This window comes from Ammodytes marinus, assembly GCF_949987685.1.
Source record: "Ammodytes marinus genome assembly, chromosome: 13".
Classification (NCBI taxonomy): Eukaryota; Metazoa; Chordata; class Actinopteri; order Uranoscopiformes; family Ammodytidae; genus Ammodytes; species Ammodytes marinus.
Window position 1 is genome coordinate 20,716,484 of NC_137217.1, and position 20,689 is coordinate 20,737,172.

The window sequence follows — 20,689 nt, forward strand, 5'->3', positions numbered from 1 at the left end:
GTCACCTTTCGGCGAAATTCGCCGTTTTGGAATCGAAATTGGCCATCTATGTGATTCGTGGAGATCCGTTGAGAAAATATTTTTTGGAGGGGAGGGGGGGGGGGGGTCTGATGGCCAGCACTGTGTGTGTGTGGAGCGGAGCATGGACATGGAGTGACCATAGTGACAAACTATGATTGACGGATGTTAACTCCTATCATATGAGCTTTGACGGTCATTTGGCCAATCAGGAACAGTGTTTGTCATTGAGGGGCGGTGACATCAGTCAGTCAGAGCGTCTGTAGGGAAGTTAAAAAAAAATTCTCTCCGAGTCATCGGAGCGTTCAAGCAGCCGCAGTATTATTATTTTACCGTGTTAATGTGCCTACTAGTGTTGCCACCCGTCCCGTTTTTCCCAGAATTGTTCTCTTTTTTTCACCAGCTGTTTCCTTCGTTCAGTAGCCTAGTTAAGGCCGTTTCACACGGGCCGAGGCGTTTGTTGCGCCAACTAATGCATTCTCAATGGAGGGGCGAGCGGGGCCGGGCAGAGAGAAAGTGCAGCGGGCAGGGGCGGTCTCAACGATCTCGGGGCCCGTTTCAAGACCCAGTGTGGGGCCCCCACTTTTTTTTTTTTTTTTTTTGTTAATAAATAATGCTTGTGCATGCTCCCTGCGAAAATAGAAAAAAAGATTGTGGAAACCATTTGGTTCATATACGGATTATGAGATAATGGGCCCAGCAATTTTCTTCTCAAAGTACACCAGATTGATGAATTTTACTTTAAAAGGTTGCATTTTTTTCTTCCGGGGGAGCATTCCCCCGGACCCCCCTACAAGGTACAGGGTTCCCACCTCAGTCTCCTTATATATCCTACTGTAAAAAGCACTGTAGGTGTTTATGGTTATTATAGGTCATTACACTGGTCAGTCTGAACTGGTAGCCTAATAATGGCCGAGCCCTCCGCCCCAAACATCAAGTGTCCCTTTTTTTCCTAAATCCAAGGTGGCAACCCTAGTGCCTACTCGGTTTATGTGAATCACTTTTTAAATACATTCACAGAGTTTGCCAACCGTTGTTTTACAGCCATTTGCATTGATTTATGCGCATGCTGGTTAACGGCCGCGGTTGGCGGATTGTCACTGCAGATTAACATCCAGACCCCCCTACCGGTGTTTGTTTTCGGACTTCTCACCTTTTTCATGGCTTATGAGTTTGCATGCCTGTAATTAGCATGATGCAGCAGTTTAGGGCTGACATCGTGCTAACTATATAGACACAAAGTGCAGCATACTTAAGCACAAAAACATGTGTCAAATGTTTTCAAATGTGTCTATGATTGTTCAGACACAATAATCAAAAAACTTTGATCATGGAAAGTCAAATGGATGGCTACTTAAATATGTGGTCAGATTTCCAATTTCTTCTATGTTTTCTCGAAACATGGGGTGGCACTTCCTCCCCATTGGCACAACTCAATCCACTCTCCCCTATTTTTTTTATTTTTTTCAAGAAAATACAAAAATTAAAGTGGGGGGGGGGCCCAAACTAGGTCTTGAAACGGGCCCCCAGATCGTTAACCACGTAGTCTTAATCATGCGCAAAGCTTGTTAATGACACGGCCTCTAATACCGACCAATGCATTGTGTTTGCAGGTGAAAGATAGGGTAGGCTACCTGTCGGGCGCTGCACGGGGTCAAGGGATAGGATGTGACGTTGTTCGTTAATCTTCTAATCTTAAATAATCTGAACAGCCACACTGCAGCTCGTTTAGCAGCGGAGGTTTCAGACTTGATTTGATTTTTGCCCAGAGGTCAAACGGAGACCCCGGGAGGAAGAGCCTTGGAGAATACAACAGTTTGAAGGGTTGGAGGTGTTTGTTTTGACTACGGGCTCGTGCAGGATGCTGCGTCGGCGGATGCTTTGGAGCGCTGTGGCACGTCAGGCCGCTCTGCGTCATACCTACAGCACCGCAGCTCAGCCACAGGTGGGTAGGCCTGCATTCACACTGTAAAACACACTGCTATAGGCTATCCTACATCGTATAACGCAATACACTAGTCTGGCCTACATTTCATCTACAGGCATGCGAGTAGTAAAATTATAAACAGAGATTATTAACAAAACTACTTGTTCTAAGAAGAGAAACATATGCCCATGACATTCTTTAATTAGCTATTTTGAGTCAATTTGTCTTGGGACACTATTTTCATATTGCATATTGTTGTAGGCCTATATGACTTTGTTATAAACTATGAAATGATAAGACTGAGTGTTTTCGTTAGGCTATTTCTGTTAATGAATCCTTTGTAATTGGAACAATTCTTTTCTTTAAGTAAATACAACGTTACATTCTCCACATTAAGACAAATCAGTTCAACAAATTCATATTATAATAAGGATGCAGTTTAAATTTTTCATATTTTCATAAAACTCAATCCTGTCTTCACTTTAAGCATTCATTATTTTCTGACATTTTATAGACAAAATAATTAATGTATTCAACGAAAACATCATCTGCAGATTAAGCTACAATAAAAAGAATAAGTCATTACTTGCAGCCCAGAAGTGATGGCAGGTCGGATTTTCTTCCCTCCATCTTTGCACTAACATTATTGCACATGGCTCCTTTGTCGATCACACTTTTCTTATATCTGGCCCAAGGTAACGCCAAAAAAGGTCACATTTGGCCCTCTGAGTGACCAAGACCGGATATTCACCAACTTGTATGGGCGGCATGACTGGAGGTAAAACATTCAAGGCAAAACCATTTACCCTTGGATTTACCTAATTACTTGAAACTCCGTATTAAATTAATTTCTCTCTACCAGACTCAAGGCATCGCTCAAACGAGGAGACTGGTACAAGACCAAGGAGATTATACTGAAGGGACCAGACTGGATCATAAATGAGGTGAAAGTCTCAGGGCTTCGAGGCAGAGGAGGGGCGGGCTTCCCCACTGGCATGAAGTGGAGCTTCATGAACAAACCCAGCGGTGGCAGGTAGGAGCAGAAAGTAAAAGAAACCATCAGGATCTGATTTGTCAGAAATACTTAAGCTGTTCATCACTGTCCATGCCAGTAACAACACTGGTGATTCATCAGTGTACTGGGTGTTTCCTTTTTCCTGTGTCCTAGGCCTAAGTACCTGGTGGTGAACGCTGATGAGGGTGAGCCTGGAACATGCAAAGACCGTGAGATAATGCGTCATGACCCCCATAAGCTAGTAGAAGGCTGCCTGGTCGCTGGGGCGGCCATGGGCGCTCGTGCTGCGTACATCTACATCAGAGGAGAGTTTTACAATGAGTCTTCAAATCTGCAGGTATACAAAGGCTAGATAGATGGCTTTTCAATCCATGTAAGCTGTGTGTTGTATAGGCTACTATGTGTTGTCTGTTTGTACTCATAAAATAGGTGGCTATCAATGAGGCATATAAAGCAGGGCTTATAGGGAAGAACGCCTGTGGCTCGGGATATAACTTCGATGTGTTTGTGATGCGGGGAGCCGGGGCCTACATCTGCGGGGAGGAGACGGCCCTCATCGAGTCTCTTGAGGGCAAACAAGGGAAACCCAGACTTAAGCCGCCGTTTCCTGCAGACATAGGTGAAGATGAACCTACCTGTTCCCTACTGGGGTTAATTATGGTTTAAGAAACTGCAAAATAGGCTTATATTGCAAATAGTCCTGAAGTAGTGATACAGTGCTTCTCTATCTCTCCCTCCCCTAAGGTGTGTTTGGCTGCCCGACGACAGTTTCCAACGTGGAGACGGTTGCTGTGGCACCCGCGATCTGTCGTCGAGGCGGAGCTTGGTTTGCCAGCTTCGGAAGGGAGAGGAACTCTGGGACCAAGCTGTTCAACATCTCTGGTCACGTTAACACACCGTGCACAGTGGAGGAGGAGATGTCAATTCCTTTGAGGGAGCTCATAGAGAGACATGCAGGTGTGTGTGTGTGTGTTTACAGTCCACCTCTGTATTGATGTTTATTTACTCCATGAGATATTGAAATGACTTCCTCTCTCCTCTCATGCGATTGGTGCAGGAGGGGTGAGGGGCGGCTGGGACAATCTATTAGGAGTGATCCCAGGGGGTTCCTCCACTCCCATCATCCCACGCCATGTGTGCGATGATGTTCTGATGGATTTCGATGACCTGGTACGTGCAGAGACTGCACTGGGAACCGCTGCCATCATAGTTATGGATACATCGGTAAGACAGGTCCCGGAATAAAGAACGTAATAAAATACACTGCATGTACAGTAACAGTGACAATCAGTCTAGATGATCTGAGAATTGCTCTATTTTCCTCCAGACTGATGTGATCCGGGCCATCGCACGTTTGGTCGAGTTCTACAAACATGAGAGCTGTGGCCAATGCACCCCCTGCAGAGAAGGTAAAGTACTGCAGAATGAAGAATAGTAAAATCTCCATGCAGTTTGTTTGAAAATGCAACACCTCACACTTTTCTCTTCTTACATCTAACTTTGAATCTGTACTTTTTCTGTGGCGTTTTCTCTTTCATAGCCGAGAATGCCTGTAAAAACATTTACAAAACCTCAGGGAGATGCTGCATACCCAAAAAACATCATGGATAAAATTAAAGTTATAAATTATATATTTTAGGTGAAATATATATTTTTAGTATGAAACAAAACGTGTTAACACTTTACAATAAGGTACACAAAAAAAAGAGTAGTTACCCTTTTAAAAAGGGTAGAGGACCCACGTCTGATTTTAGTGTGATTCCAGTTCATTGTAGTCACATTTTCCATCTTGTTCCTCTACCTCAGGAGTTGACTGGATGGATCAAATGATGTGGAGGTTTGTTCGGGGAGAAGCAGCAGTTTCAGAGATTGACATGATCTGGGAACTAAGCAAGCAGATAGAGGGACACACCATTTGTGCCCTTGGGGATGGAGCTGCCTGGCCTGTGCAGGTGACCCCATCTCTGCATTGTGTTATTTTTAAACTAGTCCAACAAATGACACAAACTAGCACCTGAAAAGCATGTTTGCTCATCTTCCTTTTTTTTTTAATCTACAGGGATTGATCCGCCACTTCCGACCGATCATGGAGAGCCGCATCGCTCAATATAACAAGACAAACTCCCCGCGAGAGCCAGAGATTGAGATGATCTGAGACTGTTCAGATGTAGATTTCACAACTCAGTTTCACAACAGTAATAATAGCTCAATACTATATTTCTTTGTTTAAATAGTTTGTAACTGTTTTTAAATGTAGAAATGTGCAGATTTGATTGCTTAACATGACATTTGGTTTAAAGGTACACCCTTACAAGCAACAAACATGTCAGGTGTTTAAGCAAGGATGAGGTGTTTATATTTGTAAGACAAATTCTGCAGTAAATTGAAAAAAACTATTTACTTTGGCAAGCAGAACATTTGAGAGCTAATGGCAGGTATTACTACTTGGTTTATGAAGATCCCTTTGCCAAATGTGGCAAACCAGACTTAGGTGAATACAAAGAATCACAAGCTCAAACATGGCAATAAATTAAGTTTTATTTATTTCATAAAAGCATGAAATAAATTCAGTAGGTTCACTACATGTACGTCCAATATGAGCAGTACAAAAAAGCCCAGAATAGAAAAGAATTGAGTCACTGATTTGGACAAGGAAACCATAAAGGAAACGGGGTGACAAGTAGGAGAAACTGTACTTGGGATAAAATAAAAAGTGGTCAGTGACGTACATCATCATTGCCTTGTGTTTTTACAAAGACATTTTATTTGAACACTTCAACTGGCATTAGTTTCTATTTAATTCCTAATAAAACTAGAGGCAGAATATCGCTCCTTTGACCATCTATACATCCACAAAATAGTTTGGAGTATCAGTCCAGAAAATGTTCATCTTCAAACTATAATGTGTGCACCAAAAGAAACCAAGCAGGAGTTTATCAATACCTTTAGTATGTATAAAATAATCTGCGACCCGCCAGAAAGAGTCATCCATGTGATTAACGGGTTAGAAGTGATAGTAAGACAGGCTCAGTTTGGGTGAACATCCTGTAAGACCAGGCACAAAGCACTGAGGGAGTTGTAGTTATTTCCTGTTTTAAGGTGCCATCCAGAAAGGCATTGACCGCGGCTGTGGCTTTGTTTTAGCACGAGGGGGTGGTGGAGGAGGGCAGCGATAGCCCAGTGTCCAGCCTGAGGAGGTGGAGGTAGGGGGAACAGCCCCAGGGTTACCTGGCCCTGAGGCTTTGGAGGTCGAGTGGTCTTCTTCTTCATCAGAGGAATCCCCAGTGTAGGCCACCAGACCAGTTTTCAATCTCTTCAATGTTGGCTCTGAAAGAAAAAGAGGGGAAGCACGCAGAACAGCAGAAAAGGTGGCCCATTTGGGGAGAGAAATATTGGGAGAGAAAAAACGCACAAAAAATAACAGCAGCAACAAGTTTCAAAGACACAAGCAAGTCAAGTATTCGAAACACATTTTGGGAGAAATAAATAGTTAATAGATTTAAATCATAGTTTGTCAGCAGTGTAGAGGAGGGGGGGCAACCATTCGAAAGCAGCCATTGTTTGATGGGGAGCGACAGTGTTGGGGCCATCCAATCGAGCGAAAGGGCGAGGACGAGTCGTGCCCCACCCCCAATCAGAATCCAGCATCATCCCATAGACACATGGAAGAGAAGAAAAACACAGAGAAAAAGAGAAAAACACAAAAACAGGAGAGATTCTCGTTAGTTAGCAAGGAGATAACAGACGACAAACGACACTGATGTTGTCATCAGAACGGGACGGTAAGGTGGACTCGACTTATCAGACTTTGCTACAAAAGGATTGAACAATACACAAAAGAGTCATAAGTCAAGTCATAGCTCCACCTCACTAAATGTTGATTTCTAGTCTCAGCAGCAGAATCCTGGAAGAAGAGTATGAACATGTGTAAGGCTGCATTTATCTAAACTGCCAAAAAAAACAGGGGACTTTCATTATTCATAAGCAAAAAAAATAAGAGCTTTTTTGGGCCTACTATGTATCTTGATAAATATACTGGGGATTTATGCAATACTACTTCGACAAAAACACAGTCTTAAGGGCCAGAGAGGATTTACATTTCACTCTTCACAGCTCTACATGAAGGCTGTGAAGAGATCCAGGCTGAGTTTATAAATGGCACAGTCCACATTCAAGAACTGTGGATTTGGATTTGGATTTGGCCAGGGATTTGTCAATCCACAGGATAATGCCCTTACCCACGGAGCCTTGCGGTGCCCTTCTCTCCTCCATCTTGGGTCTAGCTCCATTCACAGTCAGCGGAGGTGGCGGCATTAGCTGCCTACTGGAGAACACAAAGAAACGTGTTGAGTAAACTATTCCTACTTACTCTTTTACACTATTAACTGTTTCACTAATAAAATGAAAACAATACAACACAACTCTGTACCTGTCCCTCTCAATCGGTGGGCCAGAGGAACTCGGTGGTGGGGGTCCTGTAGTCTCCGGGCTGCCCACTGGGAAGCCTGCACCTAAATTAGTCATATGAATGGGTCCATGCTATGAGCAGAAAAACACACAGGTGCGATTAGGAGACATCCTCCACTAAACCCTGACCTGACACTTAAATATGACAATACTAAACTGACACCAAAGTGAAATAATCTGTAACTGTGAATAGCTTACCACGTTACACTGACATTCTCTCCAGCCACTATGAAAGATACCTAAAGCTCATCAATGTCATAACCTTTTTTATGAAACCTTTTCCATATTACCAATCGAGAAACACAGCTAAACTGTAAGTGAAAATCAGGAAACAGCGAGCCATGCTGCCCCAACCAATGTAGATAGAGATTTGAAGGAGGAAAGGATTGAATGGTCGTAGGTAAATCACAGACAGTAATGTAATGGATAAACTAAAGACAGAGATTGCATATCAATGGATTAGTAACAATGGAGTTAAGAAACGGGCGGTGAGGGGTTGTAAAAGTGGAAGACCTATTGATCACCTGGTATCCGAGTAGACCGCTGTGCCTCTCGTCTGGGACCTCTTCTGTGAAGCGTCTTTTCTGTGGTGGGTTGGTTTGGGCGGCAGGAGGCAGAGCTTTGGGTGATGCTGCAGCTGATGGGGGGAACGGAGCAGGAGCAAGAGTCTGAAGAGAAAGAAAAAAAAACATACAGTAATGGAATTAAAACGGAGACTTCATCTTCAAAACATCAGAAAGTGAGTTTAACTGAAACTGGAACCAATATTATTTACCTCATTCATTGTATAAAATGAAGGGTCACATTATGCTCATTTTCTGGTTCAGAATTGTAATTTAGGTTTCTATTAGAAACTAAGCACTGGTGAATTGTCCCAAAAAACACATCATATTTCTCACAGGGCCATTGCTGAATCTCCTCTTTTCACCCTCTTTCTGAAATTCCCAGTTTTAGCTAAGCCCCGCCTTTTATAAAATGTCTGCTCTGATTGACCAGGTCCCCACGCGGGGGCACAGCCACGGCCCGCCAGCTCATTTAGGGCAGACTGCTGGTTAGATTCAGGTGTATCTGGGGGTTTGCTCATCACAGGTGGATGTAGTCAAATCTGACTGGGGTTTTTTAATAAAGTTTTTCACAACACACACACACACACACACATGGGGACCCATGTTAATGTTGAAAAACCATGAAAAAACACATTGTGCACATTATGTGACCTTCAACAGTTCCTTCCTACCTGTGGCATGGTGACAGGAGCAGGCTCAGGGGCGCGAGCTGGAGCCGGTGCGGGAACAGGAGCATGAAGAGGAGCGGGGGCGAGAGGCAGGGGGTACTGAGGGGGAACACCTGCAGGGGCTGTGGGAGCTATAGGAGGTGGGACAGTGTAAGGTGAAGGGATAGGTTGTGGCTGAGGCGGTGGTACAGGCATGGGGTAGCCTGGCTGATATCCAGCAGGGGGGTAGTAAGGAGGCTGCGGAAGCATTCCATTCACCAGTGGAGGCTGGGAAAAGCCTGGAGAGACACAGATGGAGTCAGACTCTGTCAGTGATCAAAACGCAATATGTTTGATTGACGATCTTAGAGAGGTTAGCTGAGGAAATAACAAGACATTTTGTATTGGAAAATCAAGTGATAAATCTCAACTACGGAAAGACAACAACATTGTACCTTGTTGTGTTGGCATCATTGTGGTCATTTGAGTGAGGAAGCGGGTATACTCTGCATGGACCTGGAGACAGAGAAACATTGAAAGTAAGGAGTTAGTTTTTCAAGGAAAGATGTGTGTGAAGATGCTACCACTCAATCAAGTGGTCTAAAAGTATGCTATAGAAGTTTCTGAACACTGACAGAACTATCTTCAGTTTTATAACTGTGCAAATAGGTTTTCTCAATGGAACATCTGTAACAGATGCCATTGTTACGTTTTTGTATTTTAAACAGCCTGGGCCTTATTTCAAAACAGCTGTAATAGCTGTTGATACCAGCCACTGTCAGCTGGTGGTTATCAGGTATCCAGCTAAAAATGGCATATGCCAATTCTTCAAATAAAGTGTTAATACTGTAGAAACATATATTTGGAATTGTTTAAGTTTGTACCGGTAATTGAGTTTCAATTGTAGTTGGAGGAGAAAAGCACAGACCTGGACAAAGTATTGTGGATTATGATTTGACAGTAACAGGAAATTACTCACAGTCTGAAGCAGGTTCTCACACAAGGTTTTTGCTGCTGCAAGCCCTTCTGGTTTAGGATGACTGGAGAGAGAGCACAATGCATTGAGTCGTAGTGATCCCACACCAAATCCCTTTGCGTCTGGGTTATATTATTGCACAATCAGGAATCCCCTTTGACAAATAAAGGTTTTCTAAGGGGACAACAAATTATATCGTATTGTTTTCAATCTCTTCCTAATTCATAGGACAATACCCACCTGATGTAGATGTACATTGGTTCAAAGGCCTCTCGTCCAGAGGCAGGCTCTAAACATCCTGATCCTTTTCCTCTTAGGAAGACTTTGGCACCAGTCTCACCCTGGATGTGCTGCAAGTATGAACAGCCAGGACCCTCGACCCGCTCTTTGACTACAAACCCCATTATAGCGTGTTCCAGGCCTACAAAGAGTTTATCTTGAACGTAATGCATCTGAGAATGGAAAGACAACATTGGATATAATAACAACTCAACCCATTACTGTAATTGCAACCGTCCATCAGCCGAATAACAATCCATACTTACTGTTAGAAGGACAGTATTGGTGGGGTTTTCCTTATAATTTATGTCAATTTTACATAAATTGCAGTACTGATCCTAAAATTGTCTTTTAGATTAATGAATGTGCGTCATCCAGACAAGAGTGCTTTGATCTTTTTTTAAATGATGCATACATAAAGTAATTACATAGTGTTAAAACATGGCAATCCTTCATAAGGGCCCATGCAATGTCTTGTCGGTTTAAATTATGGCAGCGTTGCTTGCGTGACTTTAAAGTTTGTCTAATCTGGCAGAAATGTTGGCATAAAAATGATGGTGAAAACTTATTTCAGAGAAATTGTCATCTTTAAATAGTAGCATCGTCATGAGGTGTGAATGGACAAATTGAAACTTCTTACCCCAGATTGAAAGTGTGGTTTGTGGTGGGTGATAGGGGCCAGCGAGGGAGGAGGTGGGTTGTGCTGCTGATAAACTGTGACTGAAGGCCCACAAGGGGGGAAGCATGAAGAAGATGAGGCAGTCGCCGCCTTCACCACCCCGTGGGTGATGATCTCTTTTATTCTATTGACTGCCCCTGTTGATGGAGGGGAAAGAAACCATAAGTCTCATTACAGGATATATGAAGACATAAATTCCCTACTGACTGATGATAAATGTGGGAGAGAGAGTACTGACTGTCAACGAGCTCTCTAGTCTGTCCTTGAACGTGCAGATACAGAGGTCGATCCCTGCGTGGAGAGAGCAGAAAAGGTTGCGTTAACGTAATATAACAAAACACTTAAACTACTTTTAATGATAGGTTCATGGAAATGAGAGGGTAGGGTAGTCACCCTGGTAGAGCTTTGCCCTTCTCCTCTGGCGCCATGTAACGGCCTCTGGTTGAAACAGCAGCACCGCTCACTTTACTGATCTGAAGACAAAACGAATGAGGTGGAGCTCAATAAATATACACCACAAAGCTAATGATACATTCATTCTGTGAGATGTGATTGTCTACTGACCTCATCCTGAGTTTGTCCGCGCGTCAGGAGGTTCCGACAGGTGATTGGGACGTCATTGATCTCGACCTCAGCTACGACCAGGTCATCCTTGGCCTTTGTCGGCATCGGAGGCTTCCCAACACCTACAGCCTGAGAGAGATAAAGTATGTGTCACTCCAAATGACTTGTCACCAAATTGGGAGGAAGCAACTAGTACGCCAATATGTTCTGTTTGACTCAACTGTGATGCTATACTATTGAAGAAATATTTGAGCATGTTGGGTCAGCAAGTTTATGACATGAACATTTTGTGTCAGGAGGAGCATAGCTGCTCTAATGTGAATGAAGAGAAGAGAAGTACCTATAGACACAAAGACTTTGCAGCGAATGGCTTAGTGTGCCACAACACAAAGATCCCTCTTGGAAATACCATTGTATTTAATTTTAAGGGAGAGATCATGTACTGAAAACTGAGCGAGAAAGAGCTTTATTATCAGCGGATAAATGGTAAACGGAATCAGATTGTTGTGAGAAAAACGACCCTGGCTTAGATGTTCACACCTCATAACCATAGCTCATAACTATGCAGCCCAACATCAACTTGGCAGCTAAGCACACATTATTACATTACATTACATTACACATAACAGCACAGACGCTGTGACATACCAATATGAGTAAAAGGGTCCTGTAGTTTAGGTAATGATAATGTATAGTGCTTAGCCAAAGTTAAAGCTCTCAGAGAGAAATACAGAGTACTGCCCTATAACGTGATTCGTATTATTGTCCACAATCTGTCTAGTACAACAGGAAATGTTAATAGATAGATAGATAGATATATACTTTATTTATCCCGAGGGAAATTCAGGTATCCAGTAGCAGTAGCATAAAAACAAGACATACATTAAACATACATTAGGCTAAAATTAAGATATATATCTAAATTAAAATATAAAAACTAACAGTACCTACAATAAACTTTAACCTAAATTAAGATATAAAATAAAATTAACAGTAGCTACAGTAACGGTGCAGACAGTAAACAGTGCAAATGAAAGTAAATCAGTGCAGATGTAAGTAAAGTAAGGTAAGAACAGTGCAAATGTGTGTGCAAAATACAGATATAAATAAAGTGTCCATTGTCTATTGTCGTTGACAATAGCTACCATAGTCACTGGACACAAACCAGGCATAACATGTTCTCCTTGTTACCTTCTCAGGTGGTCCCGGGATGCCTATCTGCGAGGGTTTGAGTTTTCCTTTAGCCACCAACATGGCATTGATCTTGGCCGCCACAGCAGCTGCAGCATCCAGAGCGCCGGTGGGTGCAGCGTCAGCCTCCCCCATCCCACCGGAGCCGGTACCGGAGCCGGGCTGGTCCCATTTGCTACGGCGGCTGGGGAGGAGAGAAAAACATGACAGGAAGATTATATAATAGTTGTGGGAAAGAAAGGGGAAGCTAGTCTACCCTCCACACACCTGCTACAATAAAACATGGGAGACTCTGTATTACATGGTCTCACTTTATTTCCCTTTAATAATGTTGTCTTGCTGTGACAAGTACATGCAAACCCGCATGTATTCCTTGAAAATATCTAATACTCATATAGCTATAACCAGGGTAACTAACGTGGACAGTGGAGACAGTGAGCAGTAGAAGACAACACTCCGCCATATTTGCATTAACAGCCAACGTTAAGAGTCTAGACGGCGTGTCAAATATTACAGAAAGTATTTGAAAAAAGCCAGATTTTAAACTCACCCGCCGTTTTGGGTTCCACAAAATGACATCAATATCCTGATTAATGGATTATTTCCCTCTCTGTGCAAACCCAAATCTCACTTTGGCTTCAGCACAGTTCTGTGAGCTATGTCGGTAGCTAGCCAGCCGCTGCTACCTTAGCTTCAGCATTTCCGCCTCCGGTTCTGTTGTTTTCTGGACATTGATACCGCAAGAGGGCGCCAGATACGAGCACATCTTTCTCATGGAGTATTTTGAACCAGCTTTCGGTGACTGAGATGCTGCGGCCTTTTATACTGTATACTACGTGATCTATCGGGCCTCACCTGTACCTCGTCTGTGGCAAGTTTCTCTCCAGGGGAAGCATCAAAAGTTTCCAGTGGAGGAAAGAGCCTCAAGCAGTCGACCAAGGTAGGTGAAATCAACCTTAGGCTATTATTCTTCTCAAATATAGGCCTAACCTATTTAAATTAAGTAAAATGCCTTTCTCAAAGATACCTTTCAAAACACGCGTCAGGATTGTATTTTATCATTGATTTGTGCTTGGATAGGCCTACATGAAGAGAGTTTGCATTAGCCTACTCATTAAAGGCAAACAAAGAAGTAGGCTATCAAATGAAAATACGAATGGTATTCTTAACTGTCACTTTTAATTTTATCCAAAAAACAAACTATCAAAACGTAGGCTACACGGACCAAGATAGCATTAAACTAAATTGGCTTTTATTTTAAGGCATTACAGTGATGAAATTTGACTTATTATTTGCTCTGGCTACTTTTGAATATTATTTAAAAAATAAGTCTCCTTCAAATAGCCTTGGCTATAGCTTAAAATGTCTTTCTTCTCCCTAGTTAGCCTATAGATTAATTACAAAGCTATGCTGAATGACAGGAAGTTAGTTGCATTTGTCTCAAGTTTAGCTAATTTAAATTAATCATAAAAACATTCTGTTAGGCTAAACTTAGGCCTTTTAAGTAAACATTTTAGAAGAGCTAGTATGCCTATCATTGTATGCTGTGAATGCATATAGATTTAGTTGGTTTAATTGTCTTTTGACCTGTTGGAAACCATTTTACGAATTACATAAAAATCCCCTAACCATTAAAACTGGACATTAACTTTATCTTTATTGTATCTGACAGGAACAGTGCATAGTGATTAAAAAAAAAATGTAAATAGGCTATGCCAGATTTAGCCAGAAGGCTAGTTTTCATCAGCAGTGTCAAATGTTGGGTTGAGAGAAACACACATTAACTAAGATAAAGGCAATTTTCTTTGTGATGACAGACAGGCTTGTACTTAAAAAGGCCCTTGTTTGCTCCTCAAAAGCTGTGTTTCCAGTGTAGGATAAGTCCATCATGCAGCATCATGCAGACCACAGCATCATGCCATGTTCAGATGAACTGGGTTACTCAGAGTCACTCCGGCAGGTACAAGTGTTCAGTTACTGACCACCCAGGGGCTCAGAGACATGGCCTGGAGGTGCAGGTTACTGTGGAAGGTGAGAACGCTGTGTGGGGGCAACATGGATCAATAGGGTGAATGGACAGCAGCTATTGTAAGTTTATTTTGTTTGGTCTTGCGTTGTGTTGTGTTGAAAACAGTCTGCAAAACTCTTCTTTCTTGAGTTTGATCAAGATAAAGATCTGTCATGTGTCGGCTACATTCACTTTCTAATTAAAGAGCGGAAGTTAATGGACAATTTCAATCCTTGTGCTGCAATTAGGAAGCCTTATGTACATTAAAGGTTTTACTAAAGGTTTTTAATGAATTAAGAAATTTGCTTTGACAACAGGACCCATTTTTAGAGCAGTTTTAACGAAGACTATATCGCATCGCAGAAGAATTACAAAATATATAGTTTGAACTTTCCCTTTCCAAACTTTTAAAGCGATGAAGATCCCATGTTCTTCTTTCTATAAAGCTGCTCATAACCTTTTACTTTAACATATAATTTTTTTCAGATCTTGAATTATATTCATTTTTCTTGAAGTATTTTATTGTCAGTAATAAAGCATTGGCAAAGTGTAAGTACACCAGTTGAGTAGGACTTTGCATTATTATTTTCCATGACTGTAATGTATGTACAAGAGCGTTTTGAACACTTTAATTTTGGACGTAAATATCCCATAATTGGAGTTAAAATAATAGTTATTTTCAAGATATTTGCTGTTGATTGGGTGAACAGATTTGCTCTGTAGGGTTGTGTCCTTAGGACAGAAGGTGTCCTTCCCTCTGGGGCAGTGTTACTGGGATGGGTCAGTTACTCAGCCACCTGAGCTGGAAGTTCAAAAGGTGCAACGAGAGACAAGACAAGGAACATGTTGTGCAGCAGGGAACACGTACAGCCATTTATAAGCTGTTACCAGTTGCACGGTTCCACTTTGTACATTCAGGATTAATGCTTGGTGTAGAACAAGGAAGTGTACACAGAGCTTTCTTAAGGTAGTCGACTAAGTAAAGCTGGAGAAAACTCTGAAAGAAAAGTGTGAACGTTTAGACACAGTTTAAATTGATGGTCATTAGGGAGAGAAATGTCATAATAAAGGCCTGGAACTGTAATACACCAGGCTACTGGTGTTCAGTAGATGTCAGTAGTTACTGTATCTCAGTTACTTTGTGTTCAGTTTTTTAAAAGTTCTTTGTACCTGTGGTGCTGTTTATCAGGGAGGATGAAGCTCTTCAGCCTTTGCTACTGTTGTACACCAATCATGGTGAAAGATTTAGCTATACTCATTCATGGAAGCCATCCAGGAACATATACTGAACAACACAGCTTTTAGAATATATTCATAAATGGGCAATAGGTATGAAAACAGTGTACTGCATGTTACTAGTCAAATCTATGGCAACGTCTTCTTTCTGTCTTTGGTTCCTCCCCATTTTTATGAGACACTGTGCCAACAAATGCGACAACATAATCAGTAATGTTTGCTATAGGCCTACATTGTATTAAAAAAGTGTCAGTGAGATACTTAAAGAAAATGTAATGGTGTCAACTACATTATGTCTGAACTGGAATCTATATACCGAACAAAATTAATATGAAGTATTTGCTCTATTATTTCACCTGCAGGTGGCACTCTAATTCCAGCTGTGAATTAAACACCACAGCAGGCCAGTTCCATCTTAAACTTTCACCCTTCGGTAAGGAAACACTAATGATGAAGATTATGTGTTTAAATGTCTTGCTTTGTCTGACAAACAGGCCAACATTGTTCAGTCCCTAGTGACCCAACACTAAAATAAGCTTCACATTTGAAGAATTCAAACTCTGTAATGGTTGGTATGTTTGCAGATTGTTACGAAAATAGTTACAGATCCATTTTCTGTTGATGTATGACTTGACTAATGGATACATATTTAATACATATAAGGCTACTCAGGCTATATGAATAGTTGTGTCACTGAAATGCGTAACGTCCCTCCTCGGCCATGATCTCCCCGCATGAACAAACCATGGGGTTCAGATGAGTAAAGTGTCAGAAGGTCAGAGGTCGGAGGAGCCTTGACGCCTGAGCTGACGAGGATGACTGTTTATGGGCGGCGTGCCACGAGGAGGAGGCGGCAGGATAGGACAGAGAAACGGTGAACTACAGGGAAAGAGAGAGGGAGCAGGAGGGGCAGACGTGCCATATTTACTGTCTTTCCTAGTAAGAGCCCAAGTGTGAACCGTAATGTGTATGTCGGTTGATGTAACCTCCGGCCTTCAAGGGACACAAGCCTGGGTCTCGCCTGATCCTGGCGGCTGACACAGAGGTGTGAAGTCAGGGGGACGTGATGGGGAGGAGGGCGTCTCACGGTGGGGTTCGCATGGGTTGAACAAAGAAACACTGTGAGCTCCTAGATTTCAATGTTTGCCGACAAACCAGCAATTACAAACTTTAAAAAAACTGTGTTGGCTACATGTGTGGATATCGTAAAACCTGTATCAGTGTTTTTGATTTAAGCTGCTGCGCTGTTAAAGATGGTAAAAGCTGGAAGTCTATAAAGTTGAAGAAGTTAATTTGAATTATCGACGTATGAATTGAGCGTTTTCGTGATTCAGAATGTAAACTTTAACATAAACTTTTATATATAAGGTCGACCATGCAGCGGAATGAGAGTGTGTGGGTAAGGCGGCAAAAGTGTAGAGGGGACTAAAAATGATTGAGAGAGGGAAAACAGATGGTAAGATTGAATTTTCGAGGGCGGGCGGAGGAGTGCGAAGGGAATCTTTTTTGTGTATGTCTGGAGAGAATGGGAGCCTCTTATACACCTCACAGCATGAACTTGGCGCGGGCTGTGGCCTCGTCTCGTCTACACAGCGGGGTGCTTTCCTGAGCGGGCTGCCCAGGGGAGGGGCACCTGCAGCAGCCTCAAACACTGGTCAAGAGCAGCGCCTGACAGGCGGGGCGAACGGTGTGGGGATGGAAAGATGCTTGATGGCTTCCAGGAAACTGACATGTGCTGGATTTATGAAATGCTCAGGTAGAACAGAGCAGTGCTCCCCCTAAAAAACTATTTGTCCTTGTGTTTTCCCAGAGGACACCGCCTGCAATATCAGGATGAAACCAAAAAGCTTCTGTTGCAAAGGAGGAGTTATGATTGGAGCGAGTTGGCCGGCGCTGGCAACTACCAACACAAACAACGCTAAGTTTATAGGTTGGCCAGCCTGCCAACTGAGATAATATTTTCCATCCTTATGGTTGGTTTGACCAAACGCCACGTATTTGAAGTTTATCAAACACTCAGTCATCCCTGCAGACATGAGGGAGGACTTAATCATCGGATATATTGAGTTTTATAATACGCAGACACCCAAAACCTGTCCACTATGCAGACTCTGAAAATTGAACAACAAGCTCTCTTTGCTTTAGCATCCATTGTCTTTTTTGGAAAGGTTTCATACTTTACACAAGCTGTACCCTACCTCTTGTGTCATTTTGGTATGACCCAGGGGTCCAAAAATCACCAAGTCTCATGTGTGACTGCTCTTGATTTCAAACCTATATGGACCTGGCTCTTTGCAAGAAATTCCATTTAAATAGACAAATGTGCTGAGAGGGCCCCAATTGTCTGTGGAAGGTGGATGAATATTGCATTAACTTCACAACAGAAGGCGCACCCCTGTGGTTTGACCGCAATGGGCTGCGGATAATAACTGCAATGGGAACATTATGCTCAGAGGTAGCCACGCCAGGTAAATGGAAACACATGGTAGGCAGGCAGCATACCGAAAGGCCTTAAAGCGTCAGATATAATGGCATCACAGTGAAGAGAGAGTTCGCTCCCTCGAAAAATGCTTTCGGTGTGTCTTTTTCAACCTGTTGGTTAGCCCAATGCAGTAAAGCCCAGTGCTGTGCCTCATGGCTTCTTCTGCAGCTCTCTTATTTTTTTTGCAGTTAAAGTTGGCTTTACTCGCATAATTTGAGTCTCATTTCTTTTTTACATGGACCAAGAAAAACACCATTACCCAGACATGTCACTTAAGACAGGATCAGTGCCACTTCATATTCTCTCCCCGTGCTATGTGACATTCTCCCTGTGCTATGTGTCAAAACGTGACAGAGGTCTGGGATATTAATCAGAATGTATCTTTTTCTTCGCAGTTTTTTAACGTGTGGGTTTAAATATTATTTTGGCCTCAATGTGAATTGGTACGTTATGCGACTCTCTAGTTATAACATGCAGTATCTAATGTATGTTTTTCAAAGTTGTCTAAATTTTTCACTGTGCATCATATTTAATTTCAAATGTACATTAAAAGAACAATTCTTAGTTGATTCATTAGTTTATTTAGTTATTTATTTACAGAAAGTTCACCTTGATCAGCAGCTCAGATGCAGTATACAGTATAGTGCGATTTAGAAAGATGACCTATGTAGACATAATTTTACTAAAGTATCTATTACAAACCATCACACCTACTGTTACACTGAGCCAACGTTGGTCTGAGTTCAATATCTGCAAGACGTTTATGAGCATACACCGTCCTGATATAGGGGAGAACGGGGGAATCTGAGGCATCGGGTAATGTGAGCCACCCCCTGTATCTAGGCAACGGAAAACATTTGTGGTCATGTGAGATATATGTTTTCAAGCCCCTCTCATTTCCCCATGGCCCTGAAAGAGAGGACCTCATGGTGCTGTGGTAAGCATGTTTTTTTCACCAAAATAGGTATTTTGCATGTAAAAGTAAATTTTCTTGCTGTCAACTTAATCAACTGTTGTGCCAAAGCTAATGTATTCACGTAGAAAAACGTCTATCATACGTGTTGATGAACTACCAACATATGAAACCATGTGATGCTGATAACTGAAGATTAGCCTGAAATGCTAAGAGAGGTAGTTTTTTCTCAAATTGTGGTGGTGGGGGAAAGTGAGCCAAATGCTGTGGGGGAAAGTGAGCCACTGTCTCACTTTTCCCCACCATGAGGCACAAGTTAAGTTTAGTCTTAAACATATTTTAATGTAATATTACATAACATGTGTTTTATTTTAATGTCATACACATTGTAGAAAAGCCATCATGCCAAGGAAATACACCAGGAAGACGACCTGGGGCAACCACACGAAAAGAGCACCTTCTCATCTTTCCCTGTAACCTTCAGGGCTGGAATGCAGAGTAGGCCTAGTTGTAGAGTATAACAGGCTGATGTTATAATCCAGTTGGGTCTTCTCCTGTGTTCTGAGTCCCAGGCTGTTCTCGCTGTGCTTTGACCCCCAGACACTAGCTGGCTCTAAGGGTCCTGTGTTCTGACCCCCAGACTGTGTTCTAATCTAACTGGTTCTATCTTTCATTTGAATCTTATTAAACCTTTTGAATTATAATATGTTGTATTTGATTTTGTTCAGAGTTACTTTCAAGTGTTTAGAAAATTTGCTTTGCTTAATTGACCAAACCCCATCATTCTTTTACTAGTCCGACATTAGTTCTGGAATGTGTGGCTAGCTTTCAGGATTCTTACTGTTACAATATGTGTTGTTATGGTAGTTTCAGAGTGGAAAAAGTAATTGGATCAGTTTACCCCACAGCTGGGGTAAAGTGAGCCACATGACAACTTTTTTTAAAACAATCATATTTTCACTGCCCTTTGTCTTGAAAAAATTCTGCTAATGCCCATTTCTAGGAAACATCCTGAATTAATGGGAAATGTGTAAATTTGAGTGATGAATCATTTTAGCTTGCTTAGAGGGGAGCAAATGTAAAAAGTGGCTCAGATTACCCCGTTCTCCCCTATTATCTATATTATCTTGCGTCTGTGTTTTGGTTAACTTTCTTTAGGTTTGCACAATTTTTCTAAATAATCAAATAGATCATTTATAATATCCGTGTTTGAAATGCCTTTTTGTTTACTTTTTGGAAATAGGCAGCATAGAAGATTAGCAAACAAGTATGACAATAGTCCCACATCGGATCTGAACCGTGGATTGTATAATCATATTGTCTTATAACCCCTTATAAAGTCTGTAGCACGCTGCTCCTCTCTGTCCATGAATTGCTATGTTTCTGACCAAAAAGAACACACTCTTATGATACCACACCATGCTTTTTGTCCCATCTGCCCAGCCTTACTCCTTTCTGTCAAACAACAATATTTGCTCATCTGCGTCAAAGAGCAGCAGGGTCTGCGATAGAGTACAGTGCAGCCTTTGAGTCAGACAGAGAAAGACAGGGCCGATGCTACAGTGTATGCACAAGAATGGGGAAGACCTGCAAGAGTCACTGACATGCTGACACAGACACACAAACAAAAGTAGGAATGAAACTCAAGGATTTTTCTCCACAAAGCCCTTTTTCTTTTTTTGTGTGTGCAAAACCTTTTCCACATCTGTTATTGTTATCAA

At 42.0% G+C, this 20,689-nt stretch overlaps 2 protein-coding genes across 2 annotated transcripts; one reads left to right on the forward strand and one right to left on the reverse strand.

Moving 5' to 3' along the window:
* Window positions 1–1,879: 1,879 nt before the first annotated feature.
* Window positions 1,880–5,115, forward strand: LOC307259648 (NADH dehydrogenase [ubiquinone] flavoprotein 1, mitochondrial-like; the record flags this gene model as incomplete). The annotated part of the gene is made up of 10 exons (XM_080039591.1): window positions 1,880–1,963; window positions 2,641–2,723; window positions 2,808–2,978; window positions 3,114–3,297; window positions 3,390–3,579; window positions 3,705–3,917; window positions 4,018–4,184; window positions 4,288–4,369; window positions 4,767–4,912; window positions 5,020–5,115. The coding sequence occupies 10 exons, from the start codon at window positions 1,880–1,882 to the stop codon at window positions 5,113–5,115; spliced, it is 1,416 nt and encodes a 471-aa protein (XP_079895717.1).
* Window positions 5,116–5,491: 376 nt separating this feature from the next.
* khdc4 (KH domain containing 4, pre-mRNA splicing factor) lies at window positions 5,492–13,010 on the reverse strand. The gene is made up of 14 exons (XM_080039891.1): window positions 12,880–13,010; window positions 12,330–12,513; window positions 11,139–11,267; window positions 10,968–11,047; window positions 10,813–10,865; window positions 10,536–10,711; window positions 9,857–10,068; window positions 9,620–9,680; window positions 9,096–9,156; window positions 8,665–8,939; window positions 7,952–8,095; window positions 7,390–7,499; window positions 7,199–7,284; window positions 5,492–6,287 (listed from the first exon to the last, which is right to left on the reverse strand). Exons 1-14 carry the CDS (start codon window positions 12,906–12,908, stop codon window positions 6,055–6,057), a joined length of 1,833 nt encoding a protein of 610 aa, XP_079896017.1. The 5' UTR covers window positions 12,909–13,010; the 3' UTR covers window positions 5,492–6,054.
* Window positions 13,011–20,689: the final 7,679 nt, after the last annotated feature.